At 43.4% G+C, this 20,396-nt stretch overlaps 1 protein-coding gene across 1 annotated transcript in view; it reads right to left on the bottom strand.

Annotated features, from left to right (window-relative positions):
- The window catches only part of LOC126176356 (uncharacterized), a 120,225-nt gene extending 103,120 nt beyond the window's left edge, over positions 1-17,105 (bottom strand). The window contains exon 1 of the mRNA XM_049923510.1: positions 16,907-17,105. Coding sequence (XP_049779467.1) covers positions 16,907-17,105 — 199 coding nt within the window. The remainder of the gene's footprint in view (positions 1-16,906) is intronic.
- Between the last annotated feature and the right edge of the window lie 3,291 nt (positions 17,106-20,396).

Genomic DNA, 20,396 nt, shown 5'->3' with positions numbered 1-20,396 from the left:
ACTTTTTGATCACCCGGTAGACGCATAATCCTATGAAGCCCGTAGTGGGAAGATGAATAAATGTGACGCAGTAACCGGTATTTTGAAGTGCCCGGACCGTCAACTGCACGTGTTGCGGACCGCGACCTTTGCGTGTCTGTGGCGTGCGAGTGTGCAGTAGGGGCAGTCGGTGTGCTGCTGCTGCTGCGGCTGGCGCCTGTGGGTCAAGGCCCCTCCCGGTGAGGGCGCTGCGCCAGAGGCAGAACCGCCGGCCGGGCCTGGCGCTGCCAGCCGCCGCTCTCAAGGTCGCCCCGGTCGATGGCTGGCTGCTTCTCTCTCTGTCTGTCTCTCTCCATGCCACCGCGCGACGCGGCGTCCCCAGCTTATGGATCTAGAGCAGTCTCTAATATTCCTGAAAATGTTCACAGCTCGGCATGTTTTCAAGAAGAGCTTGCCCTTTTCTTACACGGTATCCCGCAAACTATGGATGAACGGCAACAAGCAGATTCCATATTCCTAGATTTCTGACCGTCAAATCCCAAAGAAAGCAGGTGTTGGCAGATGTGAAAATTACCGAACTATCAGTTTAATAGATCACAGCTGCAAAATATTAACGCGAATTCTGTACAGACGAATGGAAAAAATGGTAGAAGCCGCCCTCGGGGAAGATCAGTTTGGATTTCGTAGAAATATTGGATCACGTGAGGAAGTACTGACCTTACGACGTTTCTTAGAAGAAAGATTAAGGAAAGGCAAACCTACGTTTCTAGCATTTGTAGACTTAGAGAAAGCTTTTGACAGTGTTGACTGGAATACTCACTTTCAAATTCTAAAGGTGGCAGGGGTAAAATACAGGGAGCGAAAGGCTATTTACAATTTGTACAGAAACCAGATGGCAGTTATAAGAGTCGAGGGGTATGAAAGGGAAGCAGTGGTTCGGAAGGGAGTGAGACATGGTTGTAGCCTATCCCCGATGTTATTCAATCCGTATATTGAGCAAGCAGTAAAGGAAACAAAAGAAACATTCGGAGTAGGAATTGAAATCCATGGAGAAGAAATAAAAAATTTCAGGTTCGTCGATGACATTGCAATTCTGTCAGAGACAGCAAAGGACCTGGAAGAGCAGTTGAACGGAATGGACAGTATCTTGAATGGAGGATATAAGATGAACATCAACAAAAGCAAAACGAGGATAATGGAATGTAGTCGAATTAAATCGGGTGATGTTGCGGGAATTAGATTAGGATATGAGACACTTAAAGTAGTAAAGGAGTTTTGCTATTTGGGGAGCAAAATAACTGATGATGTTCGAAGTAGAGAGGATATAAAATGTAGAGTGGCAATGGCAAGGAAAGCGTTTCTGAAGAAGAGAAATTTGTTAACATAGAGTATAGATTTAAGTGCCAGGAAGTCGTTTCTGAAAGTATTTGTATAGAGTGTAGCCATGTATGGAAGTGAAACATGGACGGTAAACAGTTTGGAAAAGAAGAGAATAGAAGCTTTCGAAATGTGGTGCTACAGAAGAATGCTGAAGATTCTACGGGTAGATCACATAACTGATGAGGAGGTATTGCATAGAATTGGGGAGAAGAGGAGCTTGTGGCACAACTTGACTAGAAGAAGGGACCGGTTGGTAGGACATGTCCTGAGGCATCAAGGAATCACAAATTTAGCATTGGAGGGCAGCGTGGATGGTAAAAATCGTAGAGGGAGACCAAGAGATGAATACACTAAGCAGATTCAGAAGGATGTAGGTTGCAGTAGGTACTGGGAGATGAAGAAGCTTGCACGGGATAGAGTTTCATGGAGAGCTTTATCAAATCAGTCTCAGGACTGAAGACACAACAACAACAACAGCAACAGGTTTCTGAAAAGCGTTTGACGCGTGCCCCGTGCAGACTGTTAACGGAGGTACGAACATACGGAATGGATTCCCAGATGTGTGAATGGCTCTAAGACTTCTTAAATAACTTTGTCCTTGACAAGGATATCGTCAGGAGTGTTCCAGAAAATGTGGTAGGATACTATTATTCTCTGTGTGAATAAATGATCCGACTATTTGCTGTTGGTGCTGCGGTGTACGGGACGATGTCGTCGTTGAGTGACTGTTAGGATATACAAAATGACTTAGGCAGAATTTCTGGTTGTTGTGATGAACGGCAGACAGCTCTAAATGTACAATAATACAAGGTAATGCAGATGAGCATGAAAAACAAACCCATAACTGTTCAACATTTCTATTGTGCTGCTTGACACAGTCACGTCGATTACTTATCTAGGCGTAAAGTTGCAAAGCGACATGAAATGGAATAGGATGAGCACGTCAGATCAGTAGGAGGGGAGGCCAGTGCTGATATTCATTTATTGGGATAATGTTGTGAAAGTCTAGCTCGCAAGTGTAGCTCATCTACAGAGGAGTTTAGAACGCTGGTGCGACCCATTCTTGAGTACTGTTCGGGATCCCCACCAGATCGGGGTAAAGGAACACATTCGAAAGCAAGCTGATTGATTTCTTACCGGTAGGTTCGGTCAGCACGCAAGTGTTAAGGAGATGCTTCGTGAACTCAAACGGGAATCCCTGGAGGGAAGACAATATTCTTTCGGCAACCCACCATTGCGCATATTTAGATGGTTCAAATGGCTCTGAACACTATGGAACTTGACTTCTGAGGTCATCAGTCTCCTAGAACTATTTAAATCTAACTAACCTAAGGACATCATACACACCAATGCCCGAGGCAGGGTTCGAACCTGCAACCGTAGCGGTCGCGCGGTTCCAGACTGAAACGCCTAGAACCGCTCGGCCACACGGGCATATTAAGAGGAACGGCATTTGAGGCCGATTGCAGAACTATTCTACTGCCGCTAACGAACATTTCGCTTAAGGACCATGAATAAGATGCGAGAAATTAGGCTTCATCTACATCTACATTTATACTCCGCAAGCCACCCAACGGTGTGTGGCGGAGGGCACCATACTTGCCACAGCCACTACCTCCCTTTCCTGTTCCAGTCGCGTATGGTTCGTGGGAAGAACGACTGCCGGAAAGCCGCCGTGCGCGCTCGAATCTCTCTAATTTTACATTCGTGATCTCCTCGTTAGGTATAAGTAGGGGGAAGCAATATATTCGATACCTCATCCAGTAACGCACCCTCTCGAAACCTGGACAGCAAGCTACACCGCGATCACCTCTCTTGCAGAGTCTGTCACTTGAGTTTGCTAAACATCTCCGTAACGCTATCACGCTTACCAGATAACACTGTGACGAAACGCGCCGCTCTTCTTCGGATCTTCTCTATCTCCTCTGTCAACCCGACCTGGTACGGATCCCACACTGATGCTTCCTGCAGAGCCTTTAGGCTGCCGTTTTTCTCTCGCTCATTTGCGAGTGGAATAGGAGAGGTAATGACTAGTAGCGGTACGAAGTACCCTGCACCACGTACTGTACGCTAGCTTGACGAGTATGTGTGTAGATGTAGCTGTAGAAATTGTGTCGCACCTGAGACGCACTCTACTAAGACCTTTAGTGTTTGGATAAAAATATGGAAACACCAAAAACGAAACACTTTACCAAGCCTATTACGGGTAGGAAAACCCTTGGCATTCAAAGAAGCTTCCAGTCGTCTATGAATACAGATCCTCTATGGTTTTTAAGTGAATCTTAATTCTATTCCTCCTGTAAAATAGTGAAAAATTCAGGTAGCAATGACGGAGGTGGATAGCGATGACGCAATCTTCTCTTCAAAGTATACCACAACGGTTAAGTAATATTGAGATCTAGTGACTGTAATGGCCACCGATGAAGCGTTAGTTCATCCTCTTGCCCACAAAAACATTCCTGGATGATGTGATCTGTGTGAACAGGGTCTTGTCATCTTGGAAAATAGCATCGCCTTTGTGGGGGTGGCTGGGGGACACAAACACTGTACCAGGTGATGGACCTGATCAGCCACAATGGTCACATAATCCTTGGCAGTAATGCGGCCTTACAGAGTAAACAAGGGGCTCATGGAATACCACGATGTGGTTGCCCAAATCTTCACCGAACCGCCGCCATGCTTCGCTCTCGGGACGCAAACTGAGCCAGAAGTTGGAAACAGTGTGAAACAAGATTCATCCGACCAAATGTCTTTCTTCCTTTGCTTCATAGTCTAGGTATTATGGTTTTTGCACCACGTTTCTTGTTGTGGGCATTTGCGTCACTGATGAGTGGTTTTCGAATTCGAGCTCGCCGTGCAATTCCCTACTTACGGAAATCCCTTCGTGATGTTCTGGTGCTGGCAGGGTTCGCTAGTGTGATATTCAGTTCTCCAATGACTTTTGCAGCTGTCATTTTCTTCTTTTTCGACGCAATTGTATGCCATTTTCCTGTTTTCCGTGACAATCCTCTTCAGTGACCACCTGTCACAATCACTCAACATACACTTCTGTCGAGATGATGTTTGTCCGTTTATACTGTGTGCGGTATCTTCGATAATGTCCCCCTTGAAACCTCACACACGATGGCTTTCTTGGTTACGGAAGCACAAACCATACACGTGCTATTTGTCTACGTTCGGATTCAGTTAGCTCCGACACAAATCGCTCGCAACTACAAAGAACTCTGTTCTCACCAGACTAACATGTGCAACATACTGAGGACATTGCACACGTGCGGTTTGCGGTAAGACACAACAGCGCAACCTGCGAGGTTGTGTAATATATGCATTTTCGTTCAAGCATGCGTTTCTCGTTGTGTTTCTATATTGTTGTCCAACCCATGTATGTCAGTGAGTTGAACTCATTACAGATTTCTGGAATGGAGCAGGGGCGCTTCCAGGGTTCGACTGTGGAAGTGGGGTCATAGTTTGTTTTTCTCTCTCCCATCTCCCCCCCCCCCCCCCCCCCCATGCGCGCGCGCAATATATATGAGGTGAACCAGAATTCCGCAGTATAAGTTTCAGATGTTGTTGACTATTTTGGTTTAAAGGACTCCCTTGCCTCCGGCGGCTCTTTACAGAGTAATAACGTAATAATGACTTATTTAGGTATAGCAGAGAAGGAGCCTGTAATACACAATAACCGAAATGCGCAATACACAACGCAGAGTAATGCAACAACCTTCAGACGAAACACGTACACTTTTATCACGGAGTGTACAGTGGAGCGCGTAACCAATCCAAAACTTCTCCCTCAAAGGTATTGCAGGAAATGTAGATCATCATCATCATCAGGCAGAGTGCACAACGACGCATATATGTCGTTACACGCTAAAGAATTCCTGGAGTTTGGCGTATTATATCCGCTGCAGCGGTAATCATAAGAACCATGTCAATTTTAGTATCGATCGGAGTCTCGTAAATAAGTGAATGGAACAAATTCGTTTTCAATCAAGACACAAAGCACATACCATCGAAATTTGCACTGTTGCAATACAGATACGAAGCTAACTGAGGCAAGAAACCAAATGAAATGCAATAACTGTAACGTGCCACCGGAGACCACGGGTGCGTTGTACAAAAATAGTCAGAAGGTATCCTCGAACAACAGCAACTTTTCTCGGTGCCATTCTGATTCATCCTGTTACAACATAAACCTACGATTTTACTGTATGTGATACTGGTGGTCCCAGTAACAACTGTCAGTTCTATCGCTTACGCCTTTGTCCCGCATTTTGCGCGGGGTGGACATGGGTAAATCGGATTTGGCATGTTAATGTGAAGGGGTGGCCAGATGCCCTTCCTGTCGCAACCCCCTTCCCCCCGGGACATAATCAGAGTACCCCAACTGTCTGCGTCCAGTGTAAATCATGGAAAAGTGCGGATGTGTTTCAAATGTCTGTGAGTCGTGTAACTGAGGCGGGACGTGGGATGTGGAAAACCGCTGAAAAACCACATCCAGGCTGGCCGGCACACCGGCCCTCGTCCTTAATTCGGCGGGCGGATTCGATCCGGGGTCGGCGCGCCTACCCGAGTGCAGGAAGCAGCGCATTAGCGCTCTCGGCTAACCTGGCGGGTCCCAGGAACAACTGTCAATATTTAGGGATATAACAGGGAAGATTATCTAAAGCAAATAAGTGCAGTAAACATGGGCTTTAAAATGTGTACCCTAAGAGCTATAAGCACTTTTTCATTTTCCCTATTGTGAAGCACACAATACGACCAAGTGATCGTAACTTTTTAGAGCCCTGTTTACTGGACTTTTTTTTGCTAGAAATGATCGTTCCTGTCATATCGTCGAATAATGGTAATTTTTCCTGGAACATACTGCACAATAAAAAAGTGTATTAAATGTCTTACAAACATAATAATAATTGCTTTCAGTCAGTTCTTATTCCCTCGCTTTAGCATAATGTCCAAGAAGTTTTAGTTCATACAAAATTAGCAGTGTTCTGAAACTATCAGAAAACTGACTTTGTTATAAATTACACACTATAAATTGGAAGTGTGCGTTCACCATTGTCAGTATTTCTCTAAGCGCTACGATTGTGAACGCAGGTCTGAAGACTACGGCTGTGGAATCGAGTAAATGAAGGATACATCGTCTCTCTCAGTCGTTTCCATCATCGTTTGCGGAATCAGTAGGTACGTTTTTCTACCTTGATGGAGAATTCTTCTATTATTTTCCTTTACTCATCTTTCTGTGGTTGGCCGCTTTTACCTGTGGACGCAAGAATCGTGTCCGATTTGAAGTCGAGAGCAGGTACGCTTAGCCTGTGAGTTTTGCCTTCGCTGATCCACGTGGCTCGGCCCCAACTCAGGCAACTGGCAAGTTTGCAGTCTTAAAAATGGCTTGAGATTTCTAGAATCTCTTACCATTTTCGTGGCACTTCAGTTTCTTGATTACTTATTCTCCGAAAGTTGGCTGTGAAATTTGAAAATGACGTATGTTAAAATATAAAAGCTTTTATTAAAATGTTTCGGAGGAGGGGATGTCACGATCCTAATCCACCTCCCTCCCCCCTCCTTGCGTCCTCTCCTGCCGCACAGCTGGAGAAGGATTTCCCCTTAGCGATATCAGAATTATGGTTTTTTTCTCGTCAGTCTGATTCGGAACAAGACGATTTCCTCTCCATTGCCAACCTTTTAATCTCAGAGCAGTGCTTACTCTTAATGTGCTCGATTATCTAGTGGATATAGTCCACCCTAAATTCTACGGCTCACTATAGTACCCTGGAAGTTGTATCCTGATGTTTCAACACATGTCCTGTCTTTCTGCCCTATTTTTCAATCAGTATCTTCCACATACTCCATTCCTCGATGATTCTACGAATCCGTCCACGATTCACTTCCACAAAATGGTGTGTTCCAAACGTAGATTTTCAGTTACTTCTTCGTCAAATTAAGGCAGATGATTGATACTTGTAGGCTTCTCTTAGCGAGGGAGTCCTTCTTTGCCGGTGCTAGTTTCCTTCTTGTATCCTCCTAGCTTCGCGTGTCATTTTGCTTTCAAGGTAACATAATTCCCGCACTTCGCCTAGTTCGTGCTTCCTAGTTCTGTTATCATTGGTGGTTTTCCTCATTATTCTCGCCTTTCTTTAGTTTGAACTGGGTCTATATTCCGTACACAATAAATTCATTTCAGTCAACAGGTTTTGTAATTTTTTCCGACTCTCACTGGTGATAAGAATGCTATCAGCGAATCTTACTGATATCCTTTCAGCCTGAATTTTAGCCCCACTCTTCATATCCGACATTGCGTCTTCTATGTCCAGACTAAACAGCAGGGGACATATGTCTTACACCTTTCGAACCTGAGCACTTCGCTTTTCGTCTTCCATTCTCATTTTCTACATCTACATCTATACTCCGCGAGGCACCTTACGGTGTGTGGCGGAGGGTACTTATTGTACCACTATCTGATCCCCCCTTCCCTGTTCCATTCACGAATTGTGCGTGGGAAGAACGACTGCTTGTAAGTCTCCGTATTTGCTCTAATTTCTCGGATCTTTTCGTTGTGATCATTACGCGAGATATATGTGGGCGGTAGTAATATGTTGCCCATCTCTTCCCGGAATGTGCTCTCTCGTAATTTCGATAATAAACCTCTCCGTATTGCGTAACGCCTTTCTTGAAGTGTCCGCCACTGGAGCTTGTTCAGCATCTCCGTAACGCTCTCGCGCTGACTAAATGTCCCCATGACGAATCGCGCTGCTTTTCGCTGGATCATGTCTATCTCTTCTATTAATCCAACCTGGTAAGGGTCCCATACTGATGAGCAATACTCAAGAATCGGACGAACAAGCGTTTTGTAAGCTACTTCTTTCGTCGATGAGTCACATTTTCTTAGAATTCTTCCTATGAATCTCAACCTGGCGCCTGCTTTTCCCACTATTTGTTTTATGTGATCATTCCACTTCAGATCGCTCCGGATAGTAACTCCTAAGTATTTTACGGTCGTTACCGCTTCCAATGATTTACCACCTATGGCATAATCGTACTGGAATGGATTTCTGCCCCTATGTATGCGCATTATATTACATTTATCTACGTTTAGGGAAAGCTGCCAGCTGTCGCACCATGCATTAATGCTCTGCAGGTCTTGCTGGAGTACGTACGAGTCTTCTGATGTTGCTACTTTCTTGTAGACAACCGTGTCATCTGCAAATAGCCTCACGGAGCTACCGATGTTGTCAACTAAGTCATTTATGTATATTGTAAACAATAAAGGTCCTATCACGCTTCCTTGCGGTACTCCCGAAATTACCTCTACATCTGCAGATTTTGAACCGTTAAGAATGACATGTTGTGTTCTTTCTTCTAGGAAATCCTGAATCCAATCACAAACCTGGTCCGATATTCCGTAAGCTCGTATTTTTTTTCACTAAACGTAAGTGCGGAACCGTATCAAATGCCTTCCTGAAGTCCAGGAATACGGCATCAATCTGCTCGCCAGTGTCTACGGCACTGTGAATTTCTTGGGCAAATAGGGCGAGCTGAGTTTCCCCTCTTGGTTGTTATGCATCACCCACCTTTCCCTATAATGAATAATTGCATCACATTGTGTTCTCAATTGCTATTTCTAGATTGGACAAGTCCTATTAAAGTGACTTGTTTTTATCTTGCCTTCATTATCAAGCGGAATGTCGATATTGCCTCTCCGTTGCCTTTACCTCCCCTTAAGCCACACTTATCGTCATCTATCAGACACTAAATTATCGTCTCCATTTTCTCTGCATAACATTATTCACATCAATTTGGATGAATGAGCTGTTAAGCTGACTGTGCGATAGTTCTCGCATTTATCTGCCCTTGCTCTCTTCGGGACTGTGTGGGTGATGTTTTCCCGAACGTTTGATGGTATGTTTCTAGTCTTAGATTTTAGTCTCTAGCTTCAGTAGTCATTTGGTTGTTATTTCTCCCAATGATTTTAGACGTTCAAAAAATGGATCAATTGGCTCTGAGCACTATGGGACTTAACATCGATGGTCATCAGTCCCCTAGAACTTAGAACTACTTAAACCTAACTAACCTAAGGACATCACACAACACCCAGTCATCACGAGGCAGAGAAAATCCCTGACCCTTTTAGACGTTACGAAGGGCTTCCTTCAGAATTACTATCAGATGTCTTTAACAGTTATATAAATGGACAGGGAGTTCCTGAGGAATTGAAGTCAGCTTATATGAGATTGTAATAACTTTGCGGAATAAGTACAACGTCCTCTGCGGGTAACAGTGTAGACTTCTCTTAAAAAGAAATAATTGAACAGGCAAAATATCTGGAAGTGCAATGTGGATTTAGTTCAACTAGATCATGCATAGATCAGTAGCCAGCAAAAAAAGCAATAGCACATTGGAGTGAGTGGGATGGGTCTACAGCCCTGGTGTATTAAACACTGTAATTTCCGCTTACTGTTTCAATTGTTTTGTGTATTGCTTATTCGGACGGCAATTTCGAGTGTTCCTTATTTTCAGGCCAGAAACCACAGATGCAAACACGCACACAGGCATAATAATTAGAAGGACAATGTAGTTGATTACAAATTGGCAATTACAAACAAATGTTCACAGCTTGATTTTAGCTCTGTTCAAAATAAAGAACACAGTTCTGCTGCATCTGTTTTATAGCATTCGAGAGCTACCTCTTGCGTCGAATCACGTAACTGCCGTACTTTAACAGCTAGCATTTTAGCACCTTCTCCTCACCGTTTTGGTAAGAATATATTTCTCGCTTCATCAACCTTGCACTGTGACACCTTGTACAATACAGACTGCAAAATCCTGGTAGCAGTTATGTTAACTAATTAATTAGGGGACATGATGTTGGCCATGGAGGTCAGAAATCTTTCGTACAAAAAAAAAAAAAAAAAAAAAAGAGTGAAAATCTCTAAATATGAATAGCTTTTGGCATGCAGTGCTGTGTATCGCTGTCTAAAAAATAAGATGACTTAAAGAACACCATAAATATTCTTTTGTCACAGATTTTAGGACGGTCAAATATTGATTGTAGATCACGTCCAAGAAAACACCATTTTCTTACCTATACAGGAAGTTATTGTTTGGAGACATGCTGCCAGAATGTTTAATACAGTGAATCATTTTAAAGAATTACAATGCAAAGGTCCGTCTTTTCCAGTAGCTTTAATACCTTTTTCGTTTTCGCATTTAAGTGATATTTCGGTAGTGCCAATTGCTATGTTTCGCTATAGAAATAAGTAGGCTTTTGTCACGTCAGTTGTACTTCACAACTTCATTTTTCAGTTACTCGTAGACATCTAACAGTTATGTCTTGCAAAGCATTCCTTAGGAGCTGGAAGAGTGTGCCCTGTAAATATTTCTACGGAAGATCATCCTGGACGAATTCATTCTTATAACGAAGATATACTGTCAAAATTTAAATGTTGCAAAGCAAATTCACACTAGTATCTGAAGTATCAGCTTAGAATCGAATCCAGAATTTTGGCCTTGGGGTGGAGGGTGAGCTCACAGAAACGAAGGTGTTTTCTGAATCTTTTATAATACGAAATACAATAGCCAGAAAATTTTAGAGACTGTTAAGTCTGGAAGCTGTGTTGCAAAGAATCTTTTTTTCCTCTCCTGGATTCGCCTCTGACTCAATTTTTTTTCATCTGCGTCTTATTGATTAGCTTTTTTAACTAAAAATTTTTTCCCGCTACCATTTTACCTGCTGTTAAAACCTGCTGACGACTTATAAAGGTTCAAACGTGTGAAGTACAGTCATTAAAACCAATTTAAATAGTTTTCCTAATTACTGCACTTTTAAGTCTAAGCTTTGGGTATGCTGCAACAATCAGGCTCATTAAACTGATTAAAGACGGTGGTTTGTACTAAATAAAATTAAGCTGCTGATATGTCTGGCTACTCTCTAACCCTGTCTTCAATAGTCTCTCGACCCTGCTTTTGAAAAAAAGAATCTTACTGTTGTCGCAGAGTTTCAGTCTACACAGCATCACCAATTCATCACTGCTAGGGCTCACAGCTTTTTGTCTATAGGGGTGACATTGTTTTCCGTCTGAATAGCACGTGAATTTTTAAGGAAAAGACGTCAGAGATCAGCGTGGAACGGTCGAAGGGGCTCGTGGTAAGCAGATTCACATCTGATACAAGGGAGAGGTACTGTAAAACGTCTCTGGAATCATCTACCTGTATAAAGGATACCGGATTTAACTCGCAACTACATGGAACCTGATAGTCACGTAAATTATATGTGACTCACACTGTTTCATGTTTTATTAGCAATATCCTTTGTAATTTCATCACAATCCAGAATATTAGTGTAATTCATGGAGATTTCCTAAAACCGAGCAAAGACGCATTTAAAATAACTTTCAAGAATCTGCCGATAATTTAGACCTAAGTGATACCGTCTGCCGCTTCAGAGGTCTTAGTGTGCAAGTGCTGAAACTGAGAGAGAGAGAGAGAGAGAGAGAGAGAGAGAGAGAGAATGGGACTACACTTTATATAGTTTATTATCTGACTAATCCTAAGAAATCTGTTCAGTCGCTCAGAGACAATACTGTCACCGAAACTTAAGATGGCAGAAAAGGGCGAAATTTGAATTCAGTATCCGAAACTATTTGCCTGTGGAAGATCGTATTACGAACCCTCCTTTTAATAGCAGCACGAACGTCTAAACAGTAGAGAGCACTACCACTACTAGGTAGTGACCTCAAATACCTACTGTTGTGAGTAGTTTTGAACTGATCTCGAATCTTCAGCAACAGCAAGAGAAAAAAATCAAAGATCAAAGCTGACGGACATTACCAGAATCTGGAGCAGTTTTCGTTAACAAAATTTAAAAGGAACTAGTTAAAACAAACCATTTACTAGTACAAAAATCATACTCATCCGGGGGCAACGTTTATGTAAGAGATCAAAGTTTGACTCCTACTAACAAGGGAACCTCCCCATCGCACCCCCCTCAAATTTAGTTATAAGTTGGCACAGTGTATAGGCCTTGAAAAACTGAACACAGATCAATCGAGAAAACAGGACGAAGTTGTGTGGAAATATGAAAAAAATAAGCAAAATATACAAACTGAGTAATCCATGCGCAAGATAGTCAACATCAAGGATAATGTCAGCTCAGGAGCGCCGTGGTCCCGTGGTTAGCGTGAGCAGGTGCGGAACGAGAGGTCCTTGATCCAAGTCTTCCCTCGAGTGAAAAGTTTACTTCTTTTATTTTCGCAAAGTTATGATCTGTCCGTTCGTTCATTGACGTCTCTGTTCACTGTAATAATTTTAGTGTCTGTGTTTTGCGACCACACCGCAAAACCGTGCGATTAGTAGACGAAAGGAAGTGCCTCTCCAATGGGAACCGAAAACATTTGATAGCAAGGTCATAGGTCAACCGATTCCTCCACAGGAAAACACGTCTGATATATTCTATACGACACTAGTGACGGCATGTGTGTCACATGACAGGAATGTGTTGTCGACCCACCTAACTTGTACACTTGGCGAATGGGTAAAAAGATTCTTCTACCTTGCCCGATTTAGGTTTTCTTGTGGATGTGATAATCACTCCCAAAAAAGTGATGAAAACATAAGAGTTTGTCACATAAAGTGCAACAAATGAATGCAACAGTTTCACAGTCGCACAGTTTTCCCTGTGCTCTGTCAAAACATATGTTTTTAACGTTTTCAAATTTTTCCGTGTGTAGACCGTCAAATCCTGCATATGTCCAAGAAAATCTGAACATGTCCTGGAATTTTGGAGAGCGAACTTGATTATGTGTGAGTTCCTGAACTTTGATAATTGACACACGATCACGTAAACAATACTGCTCTGTGTACCTGTGCAGCTTCGCAAAATCATAGAATCCTTTCACAAAGTATTTCACTTGCCGAAAACCAAACACATCTAACGGTTGCACAAGAGGTGTACAACCTGGAGGAATGGTAATCACGTCTACTCCCACACTAAAATTGTACAATGCCTGATCCTTCTGTCCTGTATAGGCTGTATCCTTGATGTTGCATATCTTGCTCATCAACTACTCAGTTTGTATATTTTGCTTATTTTTTCGTAGTTCCACACAACTTCTTCCTGTGTTCTCGATTGATCTGTGTTCAGTTTTTCAAGGCCTATCCACTGTGCCAACTTATAACTAAATCTGAGGGGGCGCGATGGGGAGGTTCCCTTGTAAGTTCGTTATTGCAATGCTTTCGGAAGTTTTTAGCGAGACTGAATCACAGAATGGTGTATACTGTGTGTGTAGCAGTACTCTATTTTTCTAAAAAAATATTTACTGGAAAAGGCTCCAGATTCCTGAAATTCAGCCGTCCAGGGTGGCCGAGCGGTTCTAGGCGCAACAGTCTGGAACAGCCCGACCGCTACGGTCGCAGGTTCGAATCCTGCCTCGGGCATGGATGTGTGTGATGTCCTTAGGTTTAAGTAGTTCAAATTCTAGGGGACTGATGAACTCTGAAGTTAAGTCCTATAGTGCTCAGAGCCATTTGAACCATTTGAACCTGAAATTCACGATACACTCGTGAAATGGTCGTGCAGCAGTGCCATTCTGCGTTTACTTGGTCCATAAGTGCTGTTGTAAAAGTCATCCATATCGGAAGCCCATTCGTGATGGGTTGGTCAGAGTGTCCGTTAATAAATGAATATAAGGCACCCACTTGTTGGTGAACCTATCTGACTTCAACTGATTGATACTGACATGTGAGTCTGCCATCCAGGGAAAAGTATTTGCCAAATGTCATCCAAGTGTTAGACGTTCTAAACAGTAAAGCTTGAGCAGACCCGAAATTCGTCAAATAAATTACGCGAACAGTTCGAGTCGTGCTCAGACACAGCACAAATTAAAACCCCTCTGTCGTTATGTAGTATAACGCTACACCCAACTTTTGTTTTTTCTAGCCTAGGGAATAAACTAAACTTGCTGTGCCTGACTGTATAATCTGATTGCGGTTCCCGCGGCGGTCTGTTGACCGGTCTTGCCTGTCTTCCATGATATGCGGCGGGCTGGGTACTTTTGAGGTCCACAAACTGGCATTCTACGGATTATATAATTTCATTTTAATTTAATAACCCGTTGCCACATGTCTAGTCGTTTGCAGTTGTTTCATAGGCTACATTAGGCTGGCAATGTGTGCTTATTCGTTGTTAAATTCATGTTCCTCCTTTTAGGCCCCGTTTACCTGATGTGGTACTGGTAGACTCAGAGAACCTTTTCATGCCCCACCCGCACGGGATCTCGCATGCTACTTCATAAATTTGCTGGATCTCTTATAGACTCTTGTGACTTTCTCGTACGCAATCTAGGTATTACCTGATGTTCATATTTTTTTATGGGCCCTCTTAATGTTAATTAAATTTATGAAAAATTCCTCTTAGTTTTCCTTTTTTGTGTTCTTTGTTGTGCTTGAAGATGAGATCTACATATTGAAACGCAGGTTGCGTATACGCTCTTATTCAAACAAAGTATTAGTCAATTACAACAGCAGTTGTGGCTATCCCACGAATAATATATTATATTTGTTATTGACTTTTCTGATTATCGCACCTAATTCAGTTATTTTCTAGTATAAATACAAGGTGAGCACTAATAAAGCCGACAAACTGCAGGGGTCGATTCCTGCCTGTAAATAAAGGAAAGAAGGTCCTATGAACAAGTGTCTGGAAATGCATCGTTGCCATGGTAGATAGCGCTGACGAATGAAAGCTCCTCTAACCATGTGCCGTGTGTTGCAGGCTGTGTGATTGACGCAGCGTAGTGGAAGCTGCAGAATGGTTCGGTGTTCATGTCGGGGACAAGCCGAAACGGTGTTTGTGTATGGCCAAGCAGGTGGAAACCGTCGAGATGCAGAACCGCTACACCGAAACAAGTATACTCATAGACACCAATCACACAACATTTCAAGCCGCTTTTGGGCGTTTGTGTGATAAGAGACCCTATCAGACAGAGGAACGTGCGGGGAGGGGCCGGAGTGTGCGTACCTCAGGTCTGAAGGACCGGGTTCTACAGGATATAGAGTCGGACCCTGGTACGAACTCTATGCAAGTGACCCACCAACATGGTGTAAGCCAAAGTTTGATTTTGTGTGTATGCTGCATGACAACCGCTAGTGTCCCTATCACCCGCAAAGAGTGCAAGCATTATCAGCGGTGGGTTTTCGTCTATGGGAAGGATTTTGTCGAACGTTTTTGCACCAGACCTTCACAATTAGTGGATGTCTATCATCAGTCCTCTTCGACGACGAAGCAGTCTTTAGCAGAACTGGCATCAGTAGTTCGCATTATCGTCATCTGTAGGCTACAGACAAGCCTGGGGTAATGGTTGAGGCGTCTCATCAGCATCGGTTCAGCATCAGTGTGTGGGCAGGGGATTCTTGGCGACAACATTCCCGGACCGGTTATTACAATGCCTCGACAGAGGAACGCACCTGGACTTCATGGGGAATACTCTGCCTGACCTGCTTGAGAGTGTTCAAATGTGTGTGAAATCTTATGGGACTTAACAGCTAAGGTCATCAGTCCCTAAGCTTACACACTACTTAACCTAAATTATCCTAAGGACAAACACACATGCCCGAGGGAGGACTCGAACCTCCGCCTGGACCAGCCGCACAGTCCATGACTGCAGCGCCAGAGACCGCTCGGCTAATCCCGCGCGGCGCTTGAGAGTGTGCTTTTAGCAATACGACTGGTTATGGCGTTTCTGCATGATGGAGCACCACCTCACTTCCGCATAGGAGTTCGCCGATACCTCAAAATCATCTTCCTCAGACTCGACTTGACGCGAAGACTCCGTAGCGTGGCGTGCCAGATTGCTGGACTTAAGCCGCTGAGGGCATCTCAAAAGTGTTGTACATACTGAACTGATGTGCATATTCTTCAACAGCCTGTTGACAACGCCTGTGTCGCTATTGGGAAAGAGGCCGCAACGTGCGAAAGAGTGCGGGTGTCCAAGATGGATGTGTGAAAGCGTGCATTACATCCCGTGAAGACCACTTTGAACATCTGTTGTGACGTGGACGGGATGCAAGTCTATACTGTATTACGGGACGACTTCTTGTCGTTGCACGCGCACCGTCCATTTCCGGACACATGTTCATGGGACCTTTTTTCCTCGATTCCCAGTCAGGAATCCGTCCCTGCAGTTTAATTCATGTTCACTGTGTACATTGACTGAGCCACACACCATCAGGTGGCTTGCGGAATATGATGTAGATGAACGTGTCTCAAAAATTTTTGTGAATCACAGCAAATTTTTTTAAAAAAATTCTATTTTGCCCCAGAATAGTGCATGAGCACCAATATAAACTTTTCATTCATGAGATCTAAGCCCCGGAATGAGAAAGATAAAGCACTTCCTATGCTACACATATAGCAGCAGGGCCCAGTAAGGCTATATGTGTCACGTGACATGAGTTCAATTAGTCACGAACTAGTGACGGTGCAAAGCGGATTGGAAATTTATGGCTATACGTTGGTTACAAAGAGTTGTAGTCGAGACGAAGAGAGTCCTACTTCGCCGCGTCGTCCCTTCGTCGCCGGGTCGCGCATTCAGTCCCAGCCGCCGGCCTCGGCGTGGGCGGCGGTGGCCGCGCCCACAGCTGCCGGCGGCTGCCCACGCGGCACCGGTGACGCCCATGCGTGTCGTTACCGAACTACGGCCCGGCCCCACACGTGGCTCGAGGTGCACCGCACTGCTTTGGGCGGCGCACATACCTCCGCTTTGTATGGAGGCAGAAGGTCGGGGACACAATACGTTTTATAGCTGCCCTGCAGAGAAACGGGGAGACTTCGCAGAAGCAGCATCGAACCCAATATGAATGTCGCCGGCACTGAACCCGGAGGCAGAAAAAATCCATTATGCAGGTATAAGCTTTATCGTCAGTACGATCAAAGGAGGCACCTATATAACTTTTTCGTACATAGAGCACTGCATCATGACGTTATAGATGGGGAGCGAGATTATTTTCGACACTACAAAAAAGTTTTTTCAAAGTTTAAACTGGTCAGTTTTTGAAAAAAATAGTTAACAATATAAACAGCAACGGTTACTATTTTACCTGTAAATACTTCTTTGTAAAGGAAAGGTTCATCTGCATCAGTTTCTTTTTTATTTTGTAGCTACAAATTTCGACGGTTCGCATCATAAACTTCCGGAAGGGAAGTGTTAGTGCGCAGCAAACACATCTTTCGCGGCTTCAGGCTAAGTTCCATCTTTTGAGGTAAAAGGATGGATCCTTCATCAGGGTGACGACCTATCGTTTGTCCCATTCCCATATAGCACACTTATATTTTTTTGTGTGTATTTATATTTCTTGAGCTACAGGGTGGTTATAATTAAGGAGCAGCTACTCTCGGAGGTGTGGCAACGGCCTTGCTGCAGTGGATACACCGGTTCCTCTGAGATCACCGAAGTTAAGCGCTGCCGGCCGTGGTCGGCCCTTAATAGATGACCATCCAGGCCGCCATGCGCTGTTGCCATTTTTCGGGGTGCACTCAGTCTTGTGATGCCAATTGAGGAGCTGTTCGACCGAATAGTAGCGGCTTCGGTCAAGAATACCATCATAACGACCGGGAGAGCGGTGTGCTGAACCCACGCCCCTCCAATCCGCATCCTCTACTGACGATGACACGGCGGTCGGATGGTTCCGGTAGGCCACTCGTGGCCTGAAGACGGAGTGCTACTCTCGGAGGTACAGTGTGTTCTGTAATTGTAATATGGCATCCAAACTTGGTAGAAAAACTAATGCGTCAATGCAGAACCGATTTACGCCGGAAAAAAGTTAATTAGAATTTTGGCCACCAGGTGCAAAACCGGTGCTGTAAACTGTTTGTATGACGGTCATGCTAACGCTCGAGAACAGAGGCTGTGCACGGTTAGTGGAACTGTTTTATATGAACAGCAGCAATTACAGTGCTACACTGAGAGAATATCTCTGGCTGAAAAGTGTGCAAAGAGGCCTGATGTCATTAAATGCTTTGAAGAAGTAGAAATTTGAAAACTTGGGTGAGCTTGGTTTGGCACCTGGAAGAGAAAGGCGTCATTTTCCGTTGGAAGTTATTGACGAGGTTGCTTTTGCTGTAACCGACGTGCTCGTGAGGTGTCACGAGATTTGTCCATCCCATTGTCTATTTTACACTGGTAACCGTCCAAGATCCAGTCGGTGCAACAACTGTAATCTCATGATCCGAAGCAACTTCCTGAATTTGCTTTTCGGTTTCTATCTCGGATCGAAGTTGATGAATTCACCATCTCCTTTGTTCTCGGTCCGTTCTTGTTTGAAGAAAATACAGGCAGAGGACCTGTCGCGTTAATAATAAAATCAAGATCATGCCTTTCTCACTTGTTTGACCTTTCCTACCCACGTCCAGTTCCTCATCCTTTACATATGAACCATTTCTCTACGTCTGTCTTGCATTCCCCGCGCCAAATTTGCACCAGGTGGCCAAAATTGGAACTAATTATTTTCCAGCATAAATCGGTTCCACATTAACCATAGGAATATCCACAAAGTTTCGCTGCCAAGTGATAATTACAGTCCACTCTGGCATTGCAAGTTTATTATAACCATCCGGTATTTATTTCAGTCGCGATAAATCAAAGATAATTGTAAGATGATTTCTTAATGAATAAATCGTTAAAATAAAAAATTGACAGCATTGTGCTATTTGTTGTATGTTCTTCACTGTACAGCAGATGTTGTGCTGTTAGTTTAAGTTCCTTAAGTAACACTAAGAACAAAGTGCTCTGATTAAAAAAAATTATTTAACAGTTTCAGTCTTCCTCTCCTGCTGTTCAAAAAGCAACCATGATGGAAATAAAAGTTTAGATTAAAGATTGAAATTCAGAGTCAAAGAATATCAGTGATTAAAGTTACTGATAACGTTGCTACCCTCAGTGAAACAAAGGAAGAATTACAAGACCTTTTGAGTGAAATGAACAATAATGAAAAAGAATACGGAAGCAAAGCAACACAACAGACGTGGCAAGTACATAAATAAAAACAGACTAGCGCAGGCAAAGAGCATTCTTGCCCGAAAGAAGTGTGCTAATATCAAACATTGGGCTTAAATTTGAGGAATAAATTTCTGAGAAAGTATGTTTTGGAACTGGGTCACGGCCTCTGAGAACAGTGGTGAAGAAGAAAATCGAAGCGTTTGAGAGGTGGTGCTGTAAAGGGATGTTCATAATTAGGAGACTGATATTAGGCAGTTCTCCGCAGAACCGACGGGGAAAAGATTACCCAAAAAAAGATAATTGACAGGCTGATAGGAGATCTACTTAGGCATAACGACATTAGTAATATCCGTAGGGAGTAAAATCTATGGTGGGTGGGGAGGGCGTGGGGGGGGGGGGGGGGGGGACACACAGAGAGTTCGTTACATCCAATATATAACTAAGGACAAAGAGCAGCAGCTCAGGTATAGTGAAGTGCCGTATGCATCGTCTATTTGGTTCTATGAGAAAAAAGAGAACCAGAATTAATTTAAGAATGATATCGGTAATATCGGCATAGAAACTTTATAATAATGTAGGTCAGAAATCGAACACACATATAATTAGAGACATGTCGGAAGTACAGCTCGAAACAAAAAAACGAAAAACTAAGAATAAACATCAGATCAGAGAAATCAGCTACTCGTCCAAAGAACAAACAATTCACATCAGTGGTCGGTCTCTTGTTCCCACAATAATAAAGAAACACTTTGCTCTGTGTAATTAGAATGAAAAGATTTTATTTGTTAGTCATTGTACAAGGGCAAAGGATTCATTAATATGTTCTCTTTTTCTGGAATGCAGTCAACGGTCAGCCATTGAATACTGTAATTCAATAATTGTTAAAATATATTATAGAAAGAGTTATTGCTGTTTCATTTAAGTAGACAATTCTTTCCCATGCAAGAAGCAGTAACTTTTTTAATTTTCAGGGAGTAATTTAATTTTCAGAGTACGCGAAAGAACTTGCCCCCCTTCTAACAGCCGTGTACCGCAAGTCTCTAGAGG

Source organism: Schistocerca cancellata, chromosome 3 (assembly GCF_023864275.1).
Source record: "Schistocerca cancellata isolate TAMUIC-IGC-003103 chromosome 3, iqSchCanc2.1, whole genome shotgun sequence".
NCBI lineage: Eukaryota > Metazoa > Arthropoda > Insecta > Orthoptera > Acrididae > Schistocerca > Schistocerca cancellata.
The sequence above is the reverse complement of the archived record's forward strand: the minus strand, read 5'-3'. Positions and strand labels throughout refer to the sequence as shown.